The 21,709-nt window shown below is 34.5% G+C and overlaps 3 protein-coding genes and 1 pseudogene across 7 annotated transcripts; 1 reads left to right on the top strand and 3 right to left on the bottom strand.

Annotated features, from left to right (window-relative positions):
* The first annotated feature begins 620 nt into the window (after positions 1-620).
* Positions 621-4,855, top strand: LOC146934797 (uncharacterized; annotated as a pseudogene). Its single transcript, XR_015007887.1, has 3 exons — positions 621-2,793; positions 3,248-3,503; positions 4,189-4,855. The product of XR_015007887.1 is annotated as an uncharacterized LOC146934797 (transcript).
* Positions 4,856-6,134: 1,279 nt separating this feature from the next.
* Positions 6,135-9,401, bottom strand: LOC146934796 (3-oxo-5-alpha-steroid 4-dehydrogenase (DUF1295)). Of its 2 annotated transcripts, none has more exons than XM_085706743.1 (6): positions 9,264-9,401; positions 8,651-9,166; positions 7,424-7,552; positions 7,280-7,341; positions 7,093-7,209; positions 6,135-6,489 (listed from the first exon to the last, which is right to left on the bottom strand). In XM_085706743.1, the coding sequence occupies exons 1-6, from the start codon at positions 9,312-9,314 to the stop codon at positions 6,441-6,443; spliced, it is 924 nt and encodes a 307-aa protein (XP_085562869.1). In that variant the 5' UTR covers positions 9,315-9,401; the 3' UTR covers positions 6,135-6,440. The 2 variants fall into 2 exon arrangements, with proteins under 2 accessions (XP_085562869.1, XP_085562870.1); XM_085706744.1 differs by having other exon boundaries at positions 6,135-6,483.
* Positions 9,402-12,049: 2,648 nt separating this feature from the next.
* Positions 12,050-13,090, bottom strand: LOC146934795 (FKBP-like peptidyl-prolyl cis-trans isomerase family protein). Its single transcript, XM_085706742.1, has 3 exons — positions 12,711-13,090; positions 12,566-12,610; positions 12,050-12,486 (listed from the first exon to the last, which is right to left on the bottom strand). The coding sequence occupies exons 1-3, from the start codon at positions 13,079-13,081 to the stop codon at positions 12,132-12,134; spliced, it is 771 nt and encodes a 256-aa protein (XP_085562868.1). The 5' UTR covers positions 13,082-13,090; the 3' UTR covers positions 12,050-12,131.
* A 997-nt stretch (positions 13,091-14,087) lies between these two features.
* On the bottom strand, positions 14,088-21,456 carry LOC146934794 (putative serine/threonine-protein kinase SIS8). Of its 3 annotated transcripts, none has more exons than XM_085706741.1 (13): positions 20,075-21,456; positions 18,881-19,318; positions 18,603-18,706; positions 17,212-18,455; positions 17,034-17,074; positions 16,580-16,648; positions 16,316-16,416; positions 15,661-15,739; positions 15,473-15,571; positions 15,290-15,358; positions 15,100-15,149; positions 14,840-15,016; positions 14,088-14,646 (listed from the first exon to the last, which is right to left on the bottom strand). In XM_085706741.1, exons 1-13 carry the CDS (start codon positions 20,090-20,092, stop codon positions 14,505-14,507), a joined length of 2,631 nt encoding a protein of 876 aa, XP_085562867.1. In that variant the 5' UTR covers positions 20,093-21,456; the 3' UTR covers positions 14,088-14,504. The 3 variants fall into 3 exon arrangements, 2 of the variants coding, with proteins under 2 accessions (XP_085562867.1, XP_085562866.1); XM_085706740.1 differs by having other exon boundaries at positions 20,651-21,456; XR_015007885.1 differs by lacking the exon at positions 15,661-15,739 and having other exon boundaries at positions 20,651-21,456.
* Between the last annotated feature and the right edge of the window lie 253 nt (positions 21,457-21,709).

The following is a 21,709-nucleotide window of genomic DNA, read 5'->3' as shown; positions in this document are numbered from 1 at the left end:
AAGAATAGAAAAGTGGTTTTATTTGTACAAAAAAAAGGTATTATTGATAGAATAATTACAAATATAATTATTTGAAAGAGAGATGAATAATATCTGAAATATTATAATTTGTGAACAACAAAAAAATATCTTAAATATTATAATTAATTACTAATAATTACAAATATAATTATTCTATCATTTGTAACATTTTTTGTTGTTGCATTTTTTTTATTGAATTATCATTTTAGGTCCGTTAACTACCGAATATTATTCATCTCTCATATTTCTTCATTTATGGCAACAAAATCACATGAATGAAATCATAAAAAAAATTGTGTTTAATTCCTTAAAAGGATTAAAGAATTAAATTTAATTAAGGAAAATTTAGGTTTAAAGAATAAAAAAAATTAATGGTTTTTGTAAAAAAAAAAAGGGGGTTTGAGGATTCCTCGGCAGTTAACTGCCGAAGTTTTCAATTTTCCTCGGTAGTTAACTGCCGAAGTTTTCCTCGGTAGTTAACTGCAGCCGGTTTCATAATTCGGCACTTAACTGCCGAGGGGGCAAAAACGTATTTTACATGTGTGTCAGCCTTATGCAATGTGTCACCAGCAATTTTCAAAAATGAGAAGATAAAAATCCAACTTGAAAAAATCAAGAAAATGGCACAAAGCAGAAGCACAATGGACATGGAGGCTTAAACCCTAGGCAGGTTGTGAATGGATTGTAATTCAAAGTGAGGATTTTGAAATTTGAGGATGCTCAATCCAATAAGGTATGCCATTCCCAAATTCTCTATTTCTTCTCGTTTCTTTGGTCATTTCCAATCCCAAAATGCCCACAAAAATTGTAGATTTCGTAATGTAGATGATGCTGTTACTTGTTTCAATCGCATGGTTCGTGCTTTTCCTCCTCCACCCACTTCTGAATTTGACAAGCTTTTGGGTGCTATTGTCAGAATGGGTCATTATCCCACTGCCATTTCACTCTTTACGCAACTTCAATCAAAGGGAATTTCCCCTTCCATTGCTACTTTCACCATCTTGATTAATTGTTACTGTCATCAATCTCACATCACTTTTGCTTTTTCATTATTGGCTACCATTCTTAAGAGTGGTTATCAACCCAATTTGGTCACTTTTAATACAATTATCAATGGTTTTTGTATCAATGGTATGATCTTCAAAGCTTTAGACTTTTACCAACACCTACTAGCCCAAGGCTATCTTTTTGATCAATTTACTTATGGGACTTTGATTAATGGGTTATCCAAAAATGGGCAAATAAAAGCTGCCCTTCATTTGCTACAAGAGATGGAGGAAAGCTCCGTTCAACCCAATCTAATAATGTATAGTGCACTCATTGATGGACTCTGCAAAGATGGATTTGTTTCGGATGCCCTTGGGTTGTGTTCTCGAATTGGTGAGAGGGGGATTTTACTTGGTGTTGTTACCTACAACTCTCTAATCGATGGTTGTTGTAGTGTGGGTCGATGGCAAGAGGTTACTCAATTACTAACAAAAATGGTGCGGGAGAATGTTGACCCGGATGACTATACCTTTAACATATTGATTGATGCATTATGTAAAGAAGGGAGGATCTTGGAAGCACAAGGTGTGCTTGTGATGATGTTGAAAAGAGGTGAGAAACCGGACATTGTTACTTACAATGCTCTGATGGATGGGTATTGTTTAAGAGAAAATGTCCACGAGGCAATAGAACTATTCAATAGAATGGTTAAAAGAGGCTTGGAACCTGATGTCTTGAATTATAATGTCTTGATTGATGGTTATTGCAAGACTAAAATGGTGGATGAAGCCATGGTTCTCTTTAAAGAGCTATGTAATAAAAATTTAGTCCCTACTATTGCTTCTTACAATTCTCTTATCGATGGCTTATGCAATTTGGGAAGAATATCACATGTAAAAAGCTTCTTGATGAAATGCATGATAGTGCTCAACCCCCTGATGTAGTCACGTATAATATATTGATTGATGCATTATGTAAAGAAGGAAGGATCTTAGAAGCCCTAGGTGTGCTTGTTATGATGATGAAAAAAGGCGAGAAACCTAACATTGTTACCTACAATGCTATGATGGATGGGTATTGTTTAATAAATAATGTTAACGCCGCAAAAGACATATTCAATAGAATGGTCAAAAGTTGCTTGGAACCTGATATCTTGAATTATAATGTCTTGATTAATGGTTATTGCAAGACTGAAATGGTTGATGAAGCCATTGTTCTCTTTAAAGAGATACGTCATAAAAATTTAATACCTAATATTGCTTCTTACAATTCTCTTATTGATGGCTTATGCAATTTGGGAAGAATATCACATGTGCAAGAGCTTCTTGATGAAATGTGTGATAGTGGTCAATCACCAGATGTAATCACTTACAATATATTGTTAGATGCGTTTTGTAAAACCCAACCTTTTGACAAGGCAATTTCATTATTCCGACAGATTGTTCAAGGGATTTGGCCTGATTTTTACACAAACCATGCAATTGTTGACAGTTTGTGCAAAGGTGAAAAGTTGAAGATGGCAGAAGATGCTCTTCAACATCTTTTGATGCATGGCTGTTCTCCCAATGTACAAACATATACTATTCTGATCAATGCACTTTGTAAAGATGGCTCTTTTGGTGAAGCTATGCTCTTACTTTCAAAAATGGAGGACAATGATCGCCCCCCTGATGCTGTAACTTTTGAAATAATTATTGGTGTACTGCTACAGAAAAATGAGACTGATAAGGCAGAGAAACTTCGTGAAGAAATGATCGCCAGAGGTCTAGGAAATATTGAAAAAAGGTCAGATACTCTAGTTCCATTTATTTTTTATTTAACTTTTGACAGTTACTTTAGTTCCATTTTGGATTATGCTTCCATAATCTATTATCTTTCACTCTACATAAATGCTTAGGAAATGTGTGTTTCCCTTGTTTCTGAGAAGTTGAATTAAAATTAAATAATAGGATATATATAAATGTTTCTGTGCATTGGTATGTATATATGTATGTTCAAAGTCATTGCTGCTGCTTCTTGTTGAACTTTTCTTTTATAAATTGCTAAGACTGCTACTCTTCTTCCTTCACAATGTATAACTACTAAGCATTTTTAACAAGCAGGTGGATCTATTTTTTTGCTCTTGGATTAACTCTTATCTATTAGGTCCTTTCTCAGTCTGAACTGTTGCCAAATTGTTGAGTTTTCTTTGGTTTTATCATCTAAATGACAACCTTTTAACGATGAGAAACCCTGACAGGTTGATGTATGAACAGGGAGGGAATCTGTGATGGCTGAACTTGTCATTCATGTTCTATTTTCATATGACAACCAGTGCAAGTCAAGATTTACATGTGTGGGCAATACTGACTGTGAAGGCCGAAACAGTTTTGTAAGCTGAATATAGACTTTTCAATGCCAAATATCAGATTTCTATGGTCAATGGTTGATTGGAGGCAACAGCCTCAACCAGAGTCACAATGTATTCTTCCCTGCTAGTTCTGGCTTTCAATCTGGTACACTTCTTTGCTTACATTATTCTCATGACCTATGCTCTACTACCCTGCATTTTCCCTTTCCTCTAAGCTAGTAAATGCTAAATTTGATTGCTGACGAATCTTGAGCCGCTCATCTCATGTTTTTTACATACTCCCTCCGTCCCTTTTTATAGTAGTAGTTTACAAAAATCATGGGTATTAAGTAAAGTTGTTGGAGTAATAAGGTTGTCTAAAATGTGTGTGACTATTACTAGATTACCCTTAATTAAATATAGAGGAATGCTAGGGACACTCTTTTATACACTCTCTAACACTCACTCTTTTATTGAATGAAATTAATGCATGTCCCACCACTTTAAGTGGAACCCATTTCCAAAATGCGAGGACCACCTTGATTTAAACCAATAAAGAATTGAGTGTTTGGGAGAGTGTTGAAAAGAGAGTGTTGCTAGCACAACTCTTAAATATATATTTAATGTTAACTTTTCATATACCAAGACAAATTGGTAATATTAACAAGGGGTATATTTGGAAAAAGATGAATCAATGCATCTAAAAATTTGGATATGATCTTATATTTAGAGACAAAACTTTTTTGTAAACTACTCCAATAAAAAGGGACGGAGGGAGTATTTCATTCACTAAAAATAAAACCTGAGAATTAGATTTGTAATGATACATGTGGTGTGCTATTTACTTGTAGGCTCACTTCAACCTGAGCAAGTTTCATGCTTGTGAGCTAAATCACTGTGATCATTCGTATTCTCTGGAGAAATTCACTTCCATCATCAAGGAAAGCGCAGGTAGAAGCAGAACTGTCATAAGGGAACAGTGGCTGCTTTGTTCTTAGGATTCTCAATTTCTTTTTACCAGTAATATTTACAGTCTTCATTCGATCATATTACTTGATTTATCATTCCTGGAGATTGTGAAGATTCAGCGCATTGGCTTGTGGACTTTGCCAGAGATATGTGAGTATTGAGCGGAAGATTTGCAGTTTGACTAACTAGAAAGGCCCACCATTATCTTTGTTCAATATTTTTAACAAGTAGCAGGTTGGAATCCCAGCATCAAAACAATTCTTAAAATGTAAAAACAACCCAAATAAATCATATCAATGGAAAGTTGAGAAGCAGGTTTGATTCATTTTCAATGCTTTTCTACTAAATAAAACAACAATATACTCTGTAAGAATAGCATTGAGGTTCTGTGAACTGGTGAGCACCCAGGAGTTAACGTAGAATGTTAACTAACTGTATTTATTTATTTATTATGCATGTACAGCTTGCTCAGGACAATTGTGCATACTGCCAAAGATAATAAATAGATCTGTTGTGACTTGTGAAAGTAAACTTTAGTTCCATTCATAATTTTAGTTCTTCACATTTACACTTTTGATAGACAGCTGGTTTAAAGCTACATCTAATTCACTCAATCGAACTTATTTTTCATGCTAATTGGATCTTGTAGGTGGTACCTCAGTCATCTACATTTTTTCTGTAGTGCCATACATGTTACCATTATTGTTTGACTGCCTAATGGTATTATTTTAATCGAATAAATTGCTATTTTCTAGTTAAATATCATATATTATAAGAAAATTTTGATGCTGTTCACCTTCGATCAATATATTATTTTGAAAATCTTTTAATCAATCTGAGGTTTACTCTAGATTTTAAGACTTACACATGAAGAAAAAAAAGAGAGGTGTTTAATGCACTTTCAAAGCCAAAACAAGTAAAAGCAAGATTGCATCCAACAATCAACGTATCCAAAAAAGAGTGAATGCAATATACAAATTTGCATTCAATAATCGACATATAAATTACTTTTTTAGATTAGTTTTTACAAACTAACAGTTAGTTTTTATATGTCTAACTATACAAACTAACATTAATATGTTGGTCCTTCAAACTAATTTTCTGGATTAGTTTTTATAAATTATTTTGTTTGTATAGTTTGTATATGTCTAACAAACTAATTTATATGTTGATTATCGAAGGACTAACTAATTTTCTTAATGAGTGTGAATGTAATTCAAGTAAAAAAAAATTGTTTGTATAGTTTTTTTTTTTTCTCGTTCAAGTTTGAACCAAGACCTCCGACTTCTTTTTCCTCATTTTAAACTAGTTGAACTATCTAACACTTTTAAGAACAAGGTCTCTCAAATCCTAATCTTACAAAATTCATGGCCAAAAGTTATATGCTCAAGGATAGAAGGTTTTCGCAATTTATATCTAATTATGGCTATTACTAACATGCACATGTGTGAGTAATTTCAACATTTGAATTTTGTTTATTTACACGCAACACACTCATATGACAAATCCTCAGCACATTTTTTTTCTTCTTATTTTCGCTCTCCTACCTCTAGGACCCTGCCAATCACCAACTCTACCAAACACAAAGTCACATATTCTTAACCTCCCCTCACTCTCAAATAAAGGAAAAAAAATGTATATTGATTTTTATTGAAGGAAAAAAAAAAACATAATCATAGTCGAAGGGGAAAATTAAATAAATAATGTGTTGATAGATCATCATACGAGTGTGTTGATAACGAAATATAAACATTAATTTTGCTTGTGCATCATGCACCGCATGTCTCACTTGCGCATGTTGGCAATGGTCCTAATATTCAAAATTGAATTTTGAAAAAGAATGAAAATATTCACACGTAAAAAAAAAAAAAAGTGTTACATATCTGCCGATGCAGGTCCAAAATGATAATTGCAGTAGAAGAATTAAAATGACATAAATGACAATCCATTAGTTTAGTTACCTACACAACGTATATATCAAAGACGAGAGAACAACCAAATTAAAGAGATAAAAACAAGAAAAGTTGCAAGTTGCAACAACATTACAAGGCCTTGGAAAAACCCCAAAGAACATTCCTAACAGCAGTAGTCAATGATGGCAACTCTAACTTCAGTGCGGTGCAAGAGAACCGTGTTACCCAATTTTCATGGCATCGCCGCTTTTCCCACTGCTTGTTCTACACCTTGAGCAAACAGTAAATAAGTTAATACCATTTATTCAGACCTACATATAAGAGTTTAAAAGGGAATTTTAAAGCATTCAGGATGATTTGGCATTTGCAGACAATAAAATATGATCCTTCCACAGTTCTATATTGCGGTAGTCAGACATAAAGGCTAGATGACTTCTTATTACGATTTTCCTTTTCTTTCTTATTATCATTGTAGCGGGAAGTAGGAAAGTACTAAGAAAGTAAGCATAAAGGCTATATGACTTGTTGTGTTGAAGAAGAATACTGCATAATTGTAAGGTTCTCTCCTTCATCATCGATGTGAGTTGTGGGAAAATGAACCCCCAGGTTTTACACAATCTGCACAGTCTGAGACACTAGGATAGAATAACCAACAGGTTTAAAAATATTGTTATCTTGTTCTTAAAAACTGTTTTAATACAGAGAACAGTCACAAATCAAATCAAAATTGAAAATAACAAGAGTTACTCCTTTTCTTTCCAATAAATGTTACTTGATAAGCTGTTAACACAAGATACCTAAAATGGCTGAATACAACAGTTTTGAAGACAAAAGATGTTAAGTTACACAAGTGAAATTAAAACTGTCTCTCACCAGTTCTGTTCTTCTGGTGGAAAATTGCGACTGTAGAGTGGAAATTCAAAGAGGAAAACTGATTTAAACCATGTAGGTAACTTTCCATAGACTGCTGGTGGCAATGGGATCAAAGGGCTGAAACAAAGATTTGGATTAGTTGTTTGATACACTGAAATATAGACTAACATGGAGGAGGTAGACTTACCTGGTTCTTTGTTTGTATACCCTGTATCCAGCCACATTGCCAAACTTCTTATCTGCTGATTCCTGCCTCCATTATGCAATTCATCATCAGAAAAGCGACAAAATTGCATCACAATTGTGACCAAATCAGAGGTAAGAAGCAAACCTCGAGCAGTGGAATGCCACTGATGAAAAGAAGCAACAGTGTGAGAAAAATTGGTCCGATGATTACCAGCCATTCAGCCTTATCCAGTATAGGTGTAGATGCCACAAAAATTCCCCACCAAAGTAATATCTGAGTAAAGCATTCATGAAGTTTGATTAATATTTTACACTATTTGTTAAAAAAATAAGAATTGTATTAGATGTTTGAAACACCTCTTATACCAAATACTAGTCAATCACCAAAAAGAGACAAAAATAATCACTTCATTTTATCCTATAAATGAGACAGCAAACGGGGTATAAGGTTGATTTGATGGTCGGGGTGGGGGAGTTAAGGGGTTGAGTGAGAAGGAGGTTGAGGCTCTGTTTGGGAGTTTGGAGGGGAGGGGGACGGAATGGCTTTGGGGGGAGGAGAGTAGCGGGAAAATAGAGAAATCTTTCACTTTTTTTGAGAGAGTAATTTTGAAGAGAAAGATAAATGAATGTTTATGGTTAATATATTTTTAATACTGGGAGTCTTATAACCTAGATTAAATTTAGATAATTTGCCATACCCGCCAAAACCCTCTTCCAATAAAATTTTTTAGTTTCCCCAAAATTAGGGGGATTTTGTAATCTGAAGAAAAACAAACCCCCCAAATCCCTCCCCGCCACTCCTGTCCTAAACTGCCAAACAGAACCTGAGATTTCTATCCCCACCCACAAACATAACACTAACATATACACAACATAACACATTAACACTAACATATAGTACTAACATTTTCCATTCAAAAATAAATAAATGACACAGCAACATAAACAAACAGCATATTCAGGCATTTCACAGTTTGAAAGAAACTATTACACAATGTATTTCAAATGCTTCACAATTGCACAAGGGAATCCATTTAGATACCTGTTAATTTTATTTTATTTATAAACTAACTTCAAGAGGTTTTTCCACCCTCAAGAAAAGAGGTCACTCAACCTATGAAGCACGGACACTGACATGCCGATACTGATAAAATTTTGAGTAAATGACATAATTCAATGTAATCACAAACAAGTGTCGGACGCGCCTTCAATCCTATCCCCTGGATGATAACAGGATTTACTTGTCTCAACCAGTAACCACTTTTCACTTTAATATGTATCTTTGCTTAAGCAACAAGAAAAATATAAAGTATAGAATAATATGTGATTTACAGTTGGATATGAAAGTAACAAGGGGCAGTAAGTAACTAACCTCGCCAAAATAGTTAGGATGTCGAGTGTATTTCCAAAGTCCAGCATTGCACCACTTGCCTCTATTTTCAGGGGACTTTTTGAAATTAAGTTTTTGTTGATCAGCTGTACCTTCAATCATAAAACCCACAGCCCACATAAGCCATCCAATTAAATCGACAGACTGTAGAAAAGGATTTCTATCGGTTGCATTGACGACTGTAACAGGTAAACTGACGGCCCAAACCCAGAGAGCTTGAAATATCCAGAAGAGAGCCAATTTACCCAAATTGTTGCGCATTTGATCAAAGCGTCTATCCTCACCCCATTGTATAATCCTGAGTAAGAGAAAGAAGGCGAGGCGAAGACCCCATAATACAACAAATAGAGTGAGGATTATCTGTCGAAAATGCCAGGAGCCTTTGATTACCAAAGTCAATACAGCTATTATTACGAAATTAGTACTTCCGGCAAAATCAGTGACCTTGTCGAATTTGAGGAGTGCAGTGATGATGAAAAACAGAAGTTGATAGGCAAACTGATAAACAACAATTGAATTGATGAGATAAATAAATAAATAAATAAATGGAATTGAAATTGGAATTGAGAATAATAAGTAAGCAAATTGTACTTACGGTGACTATGGCAGTGAGGGCTAAAAAATGGGAGTCAATCACAGTACCCATATTATTATTATCTACTTTGCCTTAGCTATCTAGCTTTATGATTAAAATATCTATCTATCTATCTATCTATCAAATTGTTTGTTTTTCAGAGGAGTATGCAGCAGCTTTTCTGTTATATAATAGAATAGAAAACGAAGAAGAAGAAAAGTATATGCGGTTGAGATTGGAAAACGAATTGATAAGCAGCACCATACGACCAGTCGTTTTAATGCTTTCCTGGCAATTAATGTATTCAATATTTGCAAGGATCTACTATTCTATTCAATTCAATATTCAATAACGGGGGTCTCACCATTATTCAACTCAATCTTTTCGCACCGATATCTATTTTATTACTATTATAAACAGTTTGTCAAACCAATTAAAAGTATTAATTAATTTAACATGCAAACAAAAACTTTTAACAAAAATCACTAGTATTAAAAATATTTGAGTAATAAACTTGTTTAAAATATATATATACATGATTATTACTAAATTATTTTGTGTATAAATATATTTAATATTCCTTCAAAAAAAAATATATTTAATATTAATTTTCATATATTGAAATAGATTGGTTGTATTAATAAGTGATATATTTGGAAAATGAATAATAAATGCATATAGAATTTTGTATAAAACCTTATATTTACAAACAAACAATTTTTTTTTGCCAGATTTCATTTATCTCTCAATCAAACTACTCGTTACTAAGGTTCTCTTCCTTAAAAACAGAAGGGTTAACACCAAAAAGAGGCAGACAAATTTTTATAGAGTGTCTTTTAATTACGGTTCGAGAGAGCATTTGGAATCATCGTAAATAAAAAGAGTAAAAAATATCTAACATAGATTGATCCAGATGATAATAATCTAACCCATGTCCCGCCAGAGCGGAGCTTCAACTTCCAGGATAAAGGATGAGATCTTTTTTCTTTTTTGAGGGAAGGATGGGATTTGTTGATGGACAATATGTAAATACTTTTTTTTAGCCATGATGCCTTCTCGGATCTCAAAAATAATATCGTTGGGAATTCAAATGGGTTAGAGCTTTTTTTAAAGTTAAGTAGTACTTTAAATAAACTCTAAATTATTGTTGATATAACAAACTCCCAGTATTTTCCTTCAACCTTATCCATCTTTTAGATAGAAAAACTTCTATAGCTAATTAATATCTTAAAATGCTGAGTTGTTTAATAAAGGATGCTCGTTATAACCTTTGAAGGAGTCTTGATACATAACATTTTTATTTGCTTAGTTTATTTCTGATAATTGTTCATGGGGTAGCTTGCCTCGTTTGATTACTTGATTATGCACTCCACCATTATAAAAATAAACGCAATAGAATGATGTTTAATGTATGTTTGATATTACGACATTGATTGATTTCAACTTACCAAACAAGCACTTAACTATGTATCCCAACAAAACAATTATAAAAGTAGGGACAGCCCTTTAATTAATCTTATATTCCAGATCAAAATAATTTGAAGTATTCTCACTCAACGGGCGGAATCTGTCATATAGATGTTGTAGCCTTGAAGTAGGGTTTGAAGTACCCTATAATCCTATTCCCGATCAAAAGATTTTGAAACACTAAAATAGTCCCTCAATGTGTTTAACTTGTACTATCAAATAAACTCCTCTATCAAATTTGACCGATAAGAAGATAGATATGCAGTGTTAAACATTGATGTGTCCTTTCACGTCACATTCCGCATTTGCAAGAATTTATGAACACAAACACAGACACAAACGTCGAACACAACACTAACACGGACACGTCGATATCGATAATTTTTTTGAAAAAATGACATAATTTAATGTAATCACAAGTGTCGGTGTTAGACATGACACATGTCGAATATCGGGACATAGTTTCAATTAAAAGTTTTGGTGCAACGTGTACTATTTTGATTGAATATTTTGGTTGCAATAAGAAAAATATATCATCAAGTTATACGTATCTAGAAGCCCATCAATATTCAAATTCAGTTTCACGTTACAGTCAATCTCCGTCATTGATTTTAAAATCAATTTTACACAATCGAATGATTTGAGCTGGAGATTAGACTGGAGATCTCAACAAGTCGATATCTTCCACTCTGCCACATCAATTCCTCTTATTATGGTATATAGAATAAATGGTTAAATATCTTTGGTTACTATAAACATACCAATTTTTTCGTTTTAATTTCCCTAAAAAAATTGTTAGACTATTAGTCTCGCAAAAACAAATCAACGCTACTTTTGGTCTCTGTGTTTTAGTCGATTCATGTTTAGTATACATATTTTTTATGAAATTGTCGATAAATATTATGAAAGTCTCTCCAAATAAAATTAAAATATTTTAACGAAACATCATAAATTAAATATACATTTTTTTCTTAAAAAAAGAAAATTAAATATACATTTTTATGTTTTTTTCCGCATAAAAATTTTGTTATATTTTTACAAAAGAGAGCTTAAAACAAAAACAGATGCAGCCGTTGCCGCTTTGACGTTGGAGTGTTGATCGGTAATTATGGAATAGTTTGAATGTCTCTAATTTGAGGATTTTTAAATTTAGCTGCAGAAGGAGATAAGTATTCTGCCATAGCTATCTTTAAGAACCAACAAGAGGCACATGATGCATATGAAATATACCAATGTTCAATGCAGTTCATACAATTAGCTTTAATTGGATGTCCATATTTTACACTGACATGTATATGCTTTAAATCCTATATTTAATCCATTCCATACAAAATGATGAATGAAATAAGAAATGAGTATTTATTTTATTATATGATAAATCCAAAGCACTCTAGTGTACATGCTTACATTTAATCAAAATCATCAAGCAGGTGCAATGGACACTTTATCAACCTGTACAACGTATTCAAGTGTTGCAAGTGGAGGAATTTCCACACCAGACCCTAAATCAGCACCATTCTCTCTAAATCCCAATTCAGGAGGCACAATAACTTTCCTCTTCCCTCCTGCCTTCATAGTTTTTAGTACATATTCAATCCCTTCACACACACCCTTACTATATGGCCTTGACCCCATAACTAGAGCCAATGGTTTCTTGTCTCCTTCAAATGTGTTCACAAACACTTCTCCTGTGCTTTCAACCTTTCCCATTATATCAATCACAACCAAATCACCTCGCCTTGGCATATCACCACCACCGATTTTCAATTCATAGTACCTGTAGAGACAAAAATGAGTCGCACAATATTTGTATGTAATTTTCAAATCTTCTAATCATAGTGTGTGAAATAATTAACCTTATGCCATTAGGCAGAATCACCTCTTTCTCCTCCTCAACATTCCTATGAATACAAAAATATCATTATTAACTAACATGTAACCATTCATATATGATTTTGATAAATGTAGTAAGACATAGAAAAAGATGTAACAGTGAGAAACCTTGTATTAGACTCTTGTTGTGAAACCTCAAGGCGAGTTTTTATTTGTTCCGAGACAACACCAAATGCAAGAAAACCAACCCATGCAAGACCAGCTCCAAGGCCAAACCGTCTGGTCAAGGAAGTGGCAATCCAGTCTGTGGAATCAACCTTAGTTGATGAAACAACTGGTTTAATAGGAATCTGTTGCTGTGCTTTGGCAGAGACTTGCACTGACTGATCTTCATTCAAATTTGTTGTTGACTGTGGAGATGATGGACCTGAGGGTTGCGGTTGTTGTGGTGGAGGAGTTGCTGATGAAGAAGTGATGTGATGACTGGTTCTTGTATGGGGGAGTAAGAAAATTGATGAGGAACCAAAGATAGTGGCCATGTTTAGGATAATAATGATAATAAGTTTGATTTGGATACAAAAGGGCAAAAGGAAATATCTTACAAGTTATTGGCTGCAGTCCCCACCTTATCCTTATTTTGAGGGCATCAACTAATTGGTTCCACTTCTATCTTAGCCTTTTGTTGCACATGTCAAAGTTGATGCAATGCAATTCAACAACATTAGCTGTTACTAACTTACTATACATAGATTACAAAGTTAATGATGAAACTCACACACACAGTGTGCAAAGAAAAAGTGTATCGCGGGTTCAAGCCCACGGTTCAGCATATCAAATGTCCCTGCAGGCTGCAGTCTTTTACCATTTGGCTCGCTTACGAGACACATAAATTACAAAGTTGATGTCATGTTTTTCTAGTAGAAAGTAGGATGGACCCGGATCCTCTCCAATAGAGCTCTCTCCAATCTTTGTCTCTCCAAATTCATCTCTTAATCTCTATCATTTCATCCTTTCTTCATTCTTAGCCTTCGTTTGGAAACACAGCCAAATTTTGCATAAATATGCGGCCACCCACAAGCTACTATTTGTAGCTTCAGAATTTTCATGTCCAAAGTGTCTCAGGACGTGAGAACCATGTGGAAAACGTGAATCCAAATACTAGCTTAGTGTCCTCTCACTCTTGTATTTTTCTACTATGGAGGCAGAAGGGCAAGAGAAGATCCAAATGGAAGTAGAACACATTTCTCTTCAAACTACAAATATGAATAATAAGATGTTCAAATGCTTACGAAATCTATCTAATATCTCTACCAGGAAGGTTAGGTTGTTAACATTAGACACTGTCAAAACCGTCTCCACTGATCAAAAGCAAATAAAATATTGCAAAACTTTAGAAAAAAGAAGGAAAAACTGGATATCATTCATTCATGTATCACCAGTGTTACATTCTCCCCATACATAATATGTCATAAAACAAATGAATACAAAAACTAAACGAAATAAATAAAGCGCAGCAGAATGGCCAACTCGGCAGAAACTTGGTAGTTTCTAAACACATGAAGAAAGAATATTCTTCCTTCACAGAAAATTGAACACTGAATTTACAAGGCCACTAAATACATCAGCAAGCAATTTTCACTTACGTTTAATCCTTTCTTCTGTTGAAGTTACAACTGCAACTTTTCATAACTATTTATGGATAACAAAATATAGATGTTGATTACAACATTTTTGCCAAAGAATTTTGTACAACAGATTGGAACACCCTAAGAATGGCTGCGTTGTAGACTACAAAAGAGAAAGGAAAAAAAAAAGAGAAAAAAACAGGCACGAAAACCTTGAATAAGAACGAACCTTAGCTGATATGGTCTTGAACCAATCAGTAATGGAAAATAATTTACAAATTGTCCTCACTTTTTAAGCAGAAAAATGAAAAAGTTTCGTTAGCTGTATAATTGTCTCCTACGCTGCAGCAGGATCTTCAGCAGATCGTGATGAGTGAGCATGAGCACTTGCTCTATGCACTTGAGAACCAGTAATTGGCTTCTGCAATGGCTTCAATAACGCCATTATTTCAGCAAAAGTAGGTCTCGACTTTGGATCGCTATAATGCAAAAAATAGCATATTGAGTCACATATACTCACATTTTATTGTAGAAAGAAATACTTTCACAGGACATGGTAATTACATTACATACACCATATAAATATTAAAATATTCTGCACCTATTTGAATCATAAATTAGTTCAAAATGGAAGAGTAATAAAATAAAATGATGAAAAATGATCACACTTACGTCTGCCAACACTGTCTAATAATATTTGCAATGGCAGTGTCCACATCATCTGGAATGTCCAGACGGCGATGCTGGAAACCAACAGCACCAACAACTTGCATTGGATTCATTCCTCCCCAGGGTTGCCGCATAGTAAAGAGCTCCCATAATATGACCCCATAGCTAAAAACATCACACCTACAAAATGAATCCGACAATGTTTTAATCATTCATTCATTTTATAGCAATATAATAATAAATACCAAGAATAACAATCTTACTTTTCATCTGAAAGTTCGTTTCTCAACACTTCTGGAGCCATCCACTCAGCCTGAAAAATATATTATGGCAAGTGTCAAGATTATCCTGTGTATATATATTGTTGTTTAATATGTAACACCATGAACATTCATTAAAGAGGATATAAAGAATGAACTGATTAATAAGAAAATAAAAATTATGATAGCTTACTGTTCCTGCAGTTGATCTAGAAGAAAGGAACGTACTGTACTTCATTCGAGATAAGCCAAAATCGCATACCTATTCAACAGTGAAAAGTCATACCACATACATGAAAAGTCAAATAGTATAATCAATATGCATATATGCTATCAAGGAACATTAGTTAACCACAAGATTCAATTGACTGATCACCTTTACAACCCAGTTTTTGTCAACAAGAAGATTTGGGGACTTTAAATCACGATGCACTATCACTGGAGTGCTGTTATGCAAATAATTCATTCCTCGAGCCTGGATAGTCAAAATAGAATTCCCTTTGTTATTATTATTATTATTGTTATAGCAATAATTTGGTGATTTAAAGACAACAAAATTCCTACAGCATCCAGGGCCATCCTCAACCGCCTTCGTTCGTCTAATTGATTGTTAGGTCGGTGAATTAATCTATATAAACTCCCTCTGCAAAACATGATTATCTACATCTCAGTATTCGTAGAGTCAAATATAATGCAAAATGTCCTCCACCAATTTACCAATCAAGTAAAATACTCCCTCCGCCCCTATATCTAAGCACCCTTTTGACTAAAAATTTGTCTTTAAATATAAACCCCTTTACAAATTACTAGATGCATTTATTATTATTTTCCTAAACATACCCCTAATTAATACTACTAACTTGTCTTGAAATATGAAAAATCAAATTTAATACGCATACAAACAAAGGACAATTCGGTAATATTAACATACAAAATAGACACATTAATTGCACTAAAACTTTTCTTAAGAAATGTGAAAAATGCAAAGGGTGCTTACATACAGAGACGGAGGGAGTAGTAAATACCTCCGATTTTTTTATATTAATCAAGTGAGCATCAGTAAACAGTTGGGGTTCAATCAAGAGCATGTAAATGGTTCATTTTCAATAAGTTTATAGCAAGAAATTCATAACTATTTTTCTATTTCAATAAATCACCGTTTAGCACATGCTAGCAAATATAAACTTCCAGAATCTGCAAATGAAGGATTGCAAGTTACCTAGGAAGAAATTCAGTAACGATTGAAAGATTTGGAGGTCTAGTTATAGCTCCCATGAAGAGAACAACATTTGGATGCCTCAGTCTTCTCATTATTTGGACCTATTGCAAGTTACATTATAAATTAAATAAGCACTACTATCTTACAAAAGGGTAAAAGCTTACATTGATAATCTTACCTGGCTCTAATTTTTGTTCTCAATGGAATCAATATAAGTAAAAATTGCAAAAGAAGAAACTGTGGGGAAGTTGAGGTGGCTTGTACCTCACTTTTGAATTCTTCAAGTGATTCACCAGAGATATCTTGAAGTAGAAACCTCTTTACAGCAACTTCCTAGAAATCAAAAAGCCGAAACATGCTTTAAATATATATTAAAATCCGTTATTTACAGCGTAATATGAAATTACGCATAAAATGAGATGTGGTTAACTAAAGTCGCAGTAAATATGAGAATAAAATTGATGAATATTTTGTGCAGGCTAAAATGAGCTTCAATTGTAAGAATAATTGGAACACATTCAGGATAAAAAGTACATTTTATAATATTTTGCATACTTGCATGAACATAGGTGCAATTGCAGTGGTGAAGGCTTTCCACATTTCACAAAGAAACTAAATAAATAAATAAATACATAAATAAAAGAAAGATACACAAGCACAGCATATGCAAGATGATAAATATCACGACTGATTAGGTTTATGAAGTAAAAAAACTCACAGTTCCATGCCATTCACCACGATACACTTCTCCATATGATCCTGCACACCAAATATACAACACACAGTTTCGATTAATTTTTCTACATAAAATTGAATATAAAACAAGTGGTCATATACAAAGTAGCACCATCTAACATATAATGTATACAATTTGTATAGAAATGCAACGTTCATACCGAGTCCGATTCGCTCGCCCATCGTGATTTCTTCCCACGGAATGTCATACTCAGCAACATCATCTAATGCCGAATCAGATTTTGTACTATCGTTACTGACTGATCTATCAGATTTTTCCCCACCTTCTGAGTTTGCTCCTAAAGCATTATTCTCACCATCACCACTGCCTTTTGGTTCATTACCAGAACCCTCTGTATCTCCATCACTTCGATTCCCCAGCTCATACTGTTTACTGACAGCAGCAGTGGTTGCTACAACAGCTGCAGCAGTAGCAGTAGCAGCAGCTGCTACAGGAATCTCAAAACTTGAGTCAGTGCTTGACTTTGCCACAGCAACTACCATCGAAGATGCAACAACAGCAGCCGCAGCAGCTGCTGCAGCAGCAACTGGTACATTTTTCCCATATTTTACCTGCGTTGCTTCTGCGTCAGAATATGTGTGCTGTACAGCAGCTTCCCTAGAATCAAGAGAAAGACCAATTCCCAAACCTTCTACAGGCTTGGAATGTTCCAGCTGATTGCTAGGACTTGCTTTGGGATGAATTATGTGGGGAGGCAACGGAGGCAAAAATCGAGGAGCTAGATTATCACTATCCTCCTTAGCTTCTTTCTGTGCACTTTGGTGTTTATATTCATCTTCTTCAGTTGGAGAATTGGCCTCATTTTGAGAACCTAACTGCTCATGATAAATTTCAGAAAACAAGTTTGGAGGAGCAACAACGCCACTTTCGAGCAGGACATCATGAAGCTTTTGAGCCAACTTAGGGTTCTCCTTGGTAACATCAATCATATATTGGGAAACATCTTTGACTTTCATTCTATGGGCTTCTGGGGAACTGATCCCTTCTGTCCAAGAAGGAGATCGTCCATGCATGTATGGATAATTATTAGGTCTGCTAACAGATTCCCTCGCCTTAATCTTTTCTACGTTAGGGATATTTTTGAATTCATTTAACGATTTTTTTAATTCTTCTTTGCTAGTAGGGGGCCTGCTGCTTACATCAGATTCCTTCCCTGCATCGGCAAAATGTTTATACCTGTTTCCTTTTTCAAAAGTCCTAAAGTCTGAAGTTTCTTCAGATGAACATCCAACCCCGCTGCTGAACGATGTAATGTGAGATGAATCAAGATCTCTTGACGAGGGACTCACTACAAAAGAAGAATCATCATACTCAATATGTGACCCAGCTGCATCAGATGGAATAAGAGTTCCAGGAGCTGCCATGAGGTCAACAATGTACTCCCTGAAATTCAGATAAATCATAACTGATATATACATAATAACAGGTAAAGCTATTGATATATGCATGAAATTTTTGCTTTGGTAACTGTATGTAAAATAGTTATGCTTACTTGCCTATACCGCCAAAATACAAATTTAACAAACTTACCTTCCCTCATCAATCTTGACAAAGTTCATTGCCACATCATCAGAACCTGTATATTGCATTCCTTTCACCAACCGACAAGGGATGCCCAAACTATCAGCTAACACCTACATACATTTAATACAGAGAAATTTAATGTTATTACAAGAATCATGGAAGTTTTTCTAAAGAAAAAAAAAAAATGCTCCTGATTGCCAATTCTCTTGATATACATCAACCAGTGGATGGAATAATTCTAAATAAAAGTTACACGACAGAAAACAAAATGATAGGGCAGGTACCTTAAATAACAATGCACGATGCCGAGCCAATCCAATGGTCAGTGACCCAAGTGGCAAAACCATGCTACCGAGGGTTGCTTTTAGACTGTAACTAAGACTCCTCCATGCTCTTGACATACTTTCAGGATCTTCAACTGATCCACCCATATATTCAGCCACAAGTATTGCAAGCTTGTGCACCAAATTTCTATCTACAACTATTTCAAAATCTTCTCTTGATTTCACTGCAAACCCCATGGCCTTTTGCTCAAGTTTCAACAAATTGGAATCAGCTACCCTGTTGACCAAGACTGCTTCCCATTTCACATCATTTGCAGTTGGTGTTCCTTGCAGATCTATAAGAGAAGGCATTCTTGTCGAGGTTGAATCAGTTAGGACACCATACAGATCATAGAAACCATCTGAGATCTTGTCATCATACCCAAGAGCATTGTAATTCTGTGAAGCATGTATAAGTCTATGATATGAGATTAGTTAGGAAAATAATATTAAGTGAGACAATCTAGAACTAAGTAACCAAGTCACATAAACAAGTCATTTTATTCCGAAACTCTTCAATAAGAGCATCACTTCTGCTTAGAAACGTTTTAGCACACCTATAAATGTGTTGATTCATGACAAACATTATGACATCGTTTGATCTATGTAGCCGGCATCATCTAGTGAGAAAAGTTTTTGATTGTTGTTGTGGTATTTACATGAAGGGGAAAGCCAAGATGACAGTCTCATAACCAAATATCTCAGGGTAAAAGGCCATTTTAAGTAATAATCCTAAAAACTATAGAATTTGAGGAAACCAGTCCAACAAAGCATAGCTAGCCCAATCATAGTCTAACAATATGTATGACCAAACAATTGAAGATCAGAAGTTAAATATGTTTTCTGACTAATTCAAAGATGAACAACTGAGATTCATTTTCTGAAGAATAAAAATGATACTAGTCATTTTATCAAAGCAGTCAGAAAATCTTACACAAACCCTTGATGTAAAACTACATTTATGGAGATTTACAAAGACATAAAATTTAAAACATAATAACAAAATCCTCTCGTACTAGGTAAGGTCAGCTACATGGAGCAAACAAAATCATATTGTCCTGTTGTAAATCCTATCTAATGATAAACCACCACTTAATCTAAATTCTTCTCAACGGTTTTCCCTATAATTTTCCTTCGTCTATCTTTATTTCTTACCATTGGATGGTCCTCCATTTGGTCTAACACTTCTACAAGTATTCACCACAGATCAAGAAACCATCTAAGGCGAAAGCCCGCCATATTTTTCAAATAAGTGCTACCACAACTTTGTCTCTAATGCTTTTATTCCTAATTATATCATGCTTTGTGTGTCCACTTATCCATCATAACATTTTTATCTTACAATATTGACATTGATTTCTTATTAGCTCTATATCACTTAACAATCATTTACAACATTGCAGATTCTATAGTTGTGCTGTAATGTTTTTCCTTAGGCTTGAGTCATACTTTTCTATCACAAATTGCATCTAAAGTAGTCCCTCCTGCATTTCATCCACCCCACTCCACGATTCAAATTATGCAAATGAAGCACCATCTCTGCATCATAATGGTTCTTTTCAAGATAAGGTATGCCTTGTACATCTCTATTTGTAACAGTGTGTGCACAATAATAATCATTTTGTTGTGGTTCCACCATCATATCACAAGCATAACAACAACACAAGAATGTGACTTCATTCAACATTTCAACCTTGTAAGTCAACGGACTAATAAATTAACTTGACTTACCCAGTATCGGTATGCGACAACTTCAGCTGGTGTATTATCAGGGTGACAGGATCCCAAACTGATCTGCTTAACAGCTTCAATCTGTACAGCCTCAGGATCCTCCTTTGCACTCAGCTCTAAAGCAAGCTGAATCTGATATTCTTCTTCCACTTCAGGATCCCTTGAACTGCTGGAGCCTGAATCACGCTTGGTTGAATCAAAAACCACCATATCCAAAGCACCACCACCGCCACCAAAGGTGAGTGAATCAGATAGCTCCTCCACTCTTTCTCCTGATGGAGGACTGCCAGGACTCTGCTGCCTATTAGAAGAAACTGAATGCAACCAATTTGAAAGCTTCATTCTGGTAGTAGGAGATGAAGATGAACCATCATTGGACTTGTTACTCCTTTCAGCTTGTGCATCTTCTGATTGATTATTAGACATTCTATGAAGCTTCTTAAGAATGTTCTTCATAACTTTTCACCTTATTATTATAGTACTGAATGTTAAAGAAGTGTAAACCTCTCCATAGTGTAGTTAGACCAAGCATGAATCAACAGTACTCAAAGAAAGAACTCCTTTTGGTAAAAAGCCCCTAAACCCAGAAACCAAAGCAATGAAATCAAATAGAAAAGGTTACAAAGGAACAAACTTTACACGTTTGGGAATGAACACGGATGGTTGAAAATAGAATAAAAATGAATGAGTTAGGAGATAGCTATATATAGAAAGAATGGATCTTTAAATGGAAAGAAGGGAAGAAAGAGTGACAAAAATGGGAGAGACAAGAAGAGAGTTTAAGGAGAGACAGACAACGTAATAATAAGGAGGAGAGGAGGGAGAAGGTAAGAAAGAAGACAGCAAGTGCAAGTGGGAGAGGATTGTAGGACCCACTTCACCAGACTGAGTCAGAAAAACATATTACTATCAAGATTTCATTTTACACACCCCCAAAAAGTTAATTAATACTCGCTCAGTCTTTAAAAAAATAGTCATTTAAAGTTTATGCATGATTATTAAGGAAATATTAATTGTGTTGATTTTGATGGTAAAATTAGTATCATTTACTAAAACACC

Source organism: Medicago sativa, chromosome 4 (genome assembly GCF_051527215.1).
Source record: "Medicago sativa cultivar Bolivia chromosome 4, Bolivia_mono, whole genome shotgun sequence".
NCBI classification, from domain to species: Eukaryota; Viridiplantae; Streptophyta; class Magnoliopsida; order Fabales; family Fabaceae; genus Medicago; species Medicago sativa.
This window is presented reverse-complemented; position numbering and strand designations above follow the sequence as displayed.

Bases quoted from the DNA above. Each gene is read 5' to 3' on its own strand.
- LOC146934796 (XM_085706743.1), bottom strand. From the start codon at position 9,314: ATGGGTACTGTGATTGACTCCCATTTTTTAGCCCTCACTGCCATAGTC. The intron at 7,553-8,650 runs GTTAGTTACTTA...TGCTTTACTCAG, and splicing joins ATCCTAACTATTTTGGCGAG to ATATTACTTTGGTGGGGAAT. The intron at 7,210-7,279 runs GTAAGTCTACCT...TCTTTGTTTCAG, and splicing joins GTATACAAACAAAGAACCAG to CCCTTTGATCCCATTGCCAC.
- LOC146934795 (XM_085706742.1), bottom strand. From the start codon at position 13,081: ATGGCCACTATCTTTGGTTCCTCATCAATTTTCTTACTCCCCCATACA. The intron at 12,611-12,710 runs GTTTCTCACTGT...TTGTATTCATAG, and splicing joins CAACAAGAGTCTAATACAAG to GAATGTTGAGGAGGAGAAAG. The intron at 12,487-12,565 runs GTTAATTATTTC...TTGTCTCTACAG, and splicing joins ATTCTGCCTAATGGCATAAG to GTACTATGAATTGAAAATCG.
- LOC146934794 (XM_085706740.1), bottom strand. From the start codon at position 21,106: ATGAAGAACATTCTTAAGAAGCTTCATAGAATGTCTAATAATCAATCA. The intron at 17,075-17,211 runs GTATGAACGTTG...TTTGGTGTGCAG, and splicing joins GGGCGAGCGAATCGGACTCG to GATCATATGGAGAAGTGTAT. The intron at 15,359-15,472 runs GTGATCAGTCAA...ACTGTTGAATAG, and splicing joins ACAAAAACTGGGTTGTAAAG to GTATGCGATTTTGGCTTATC.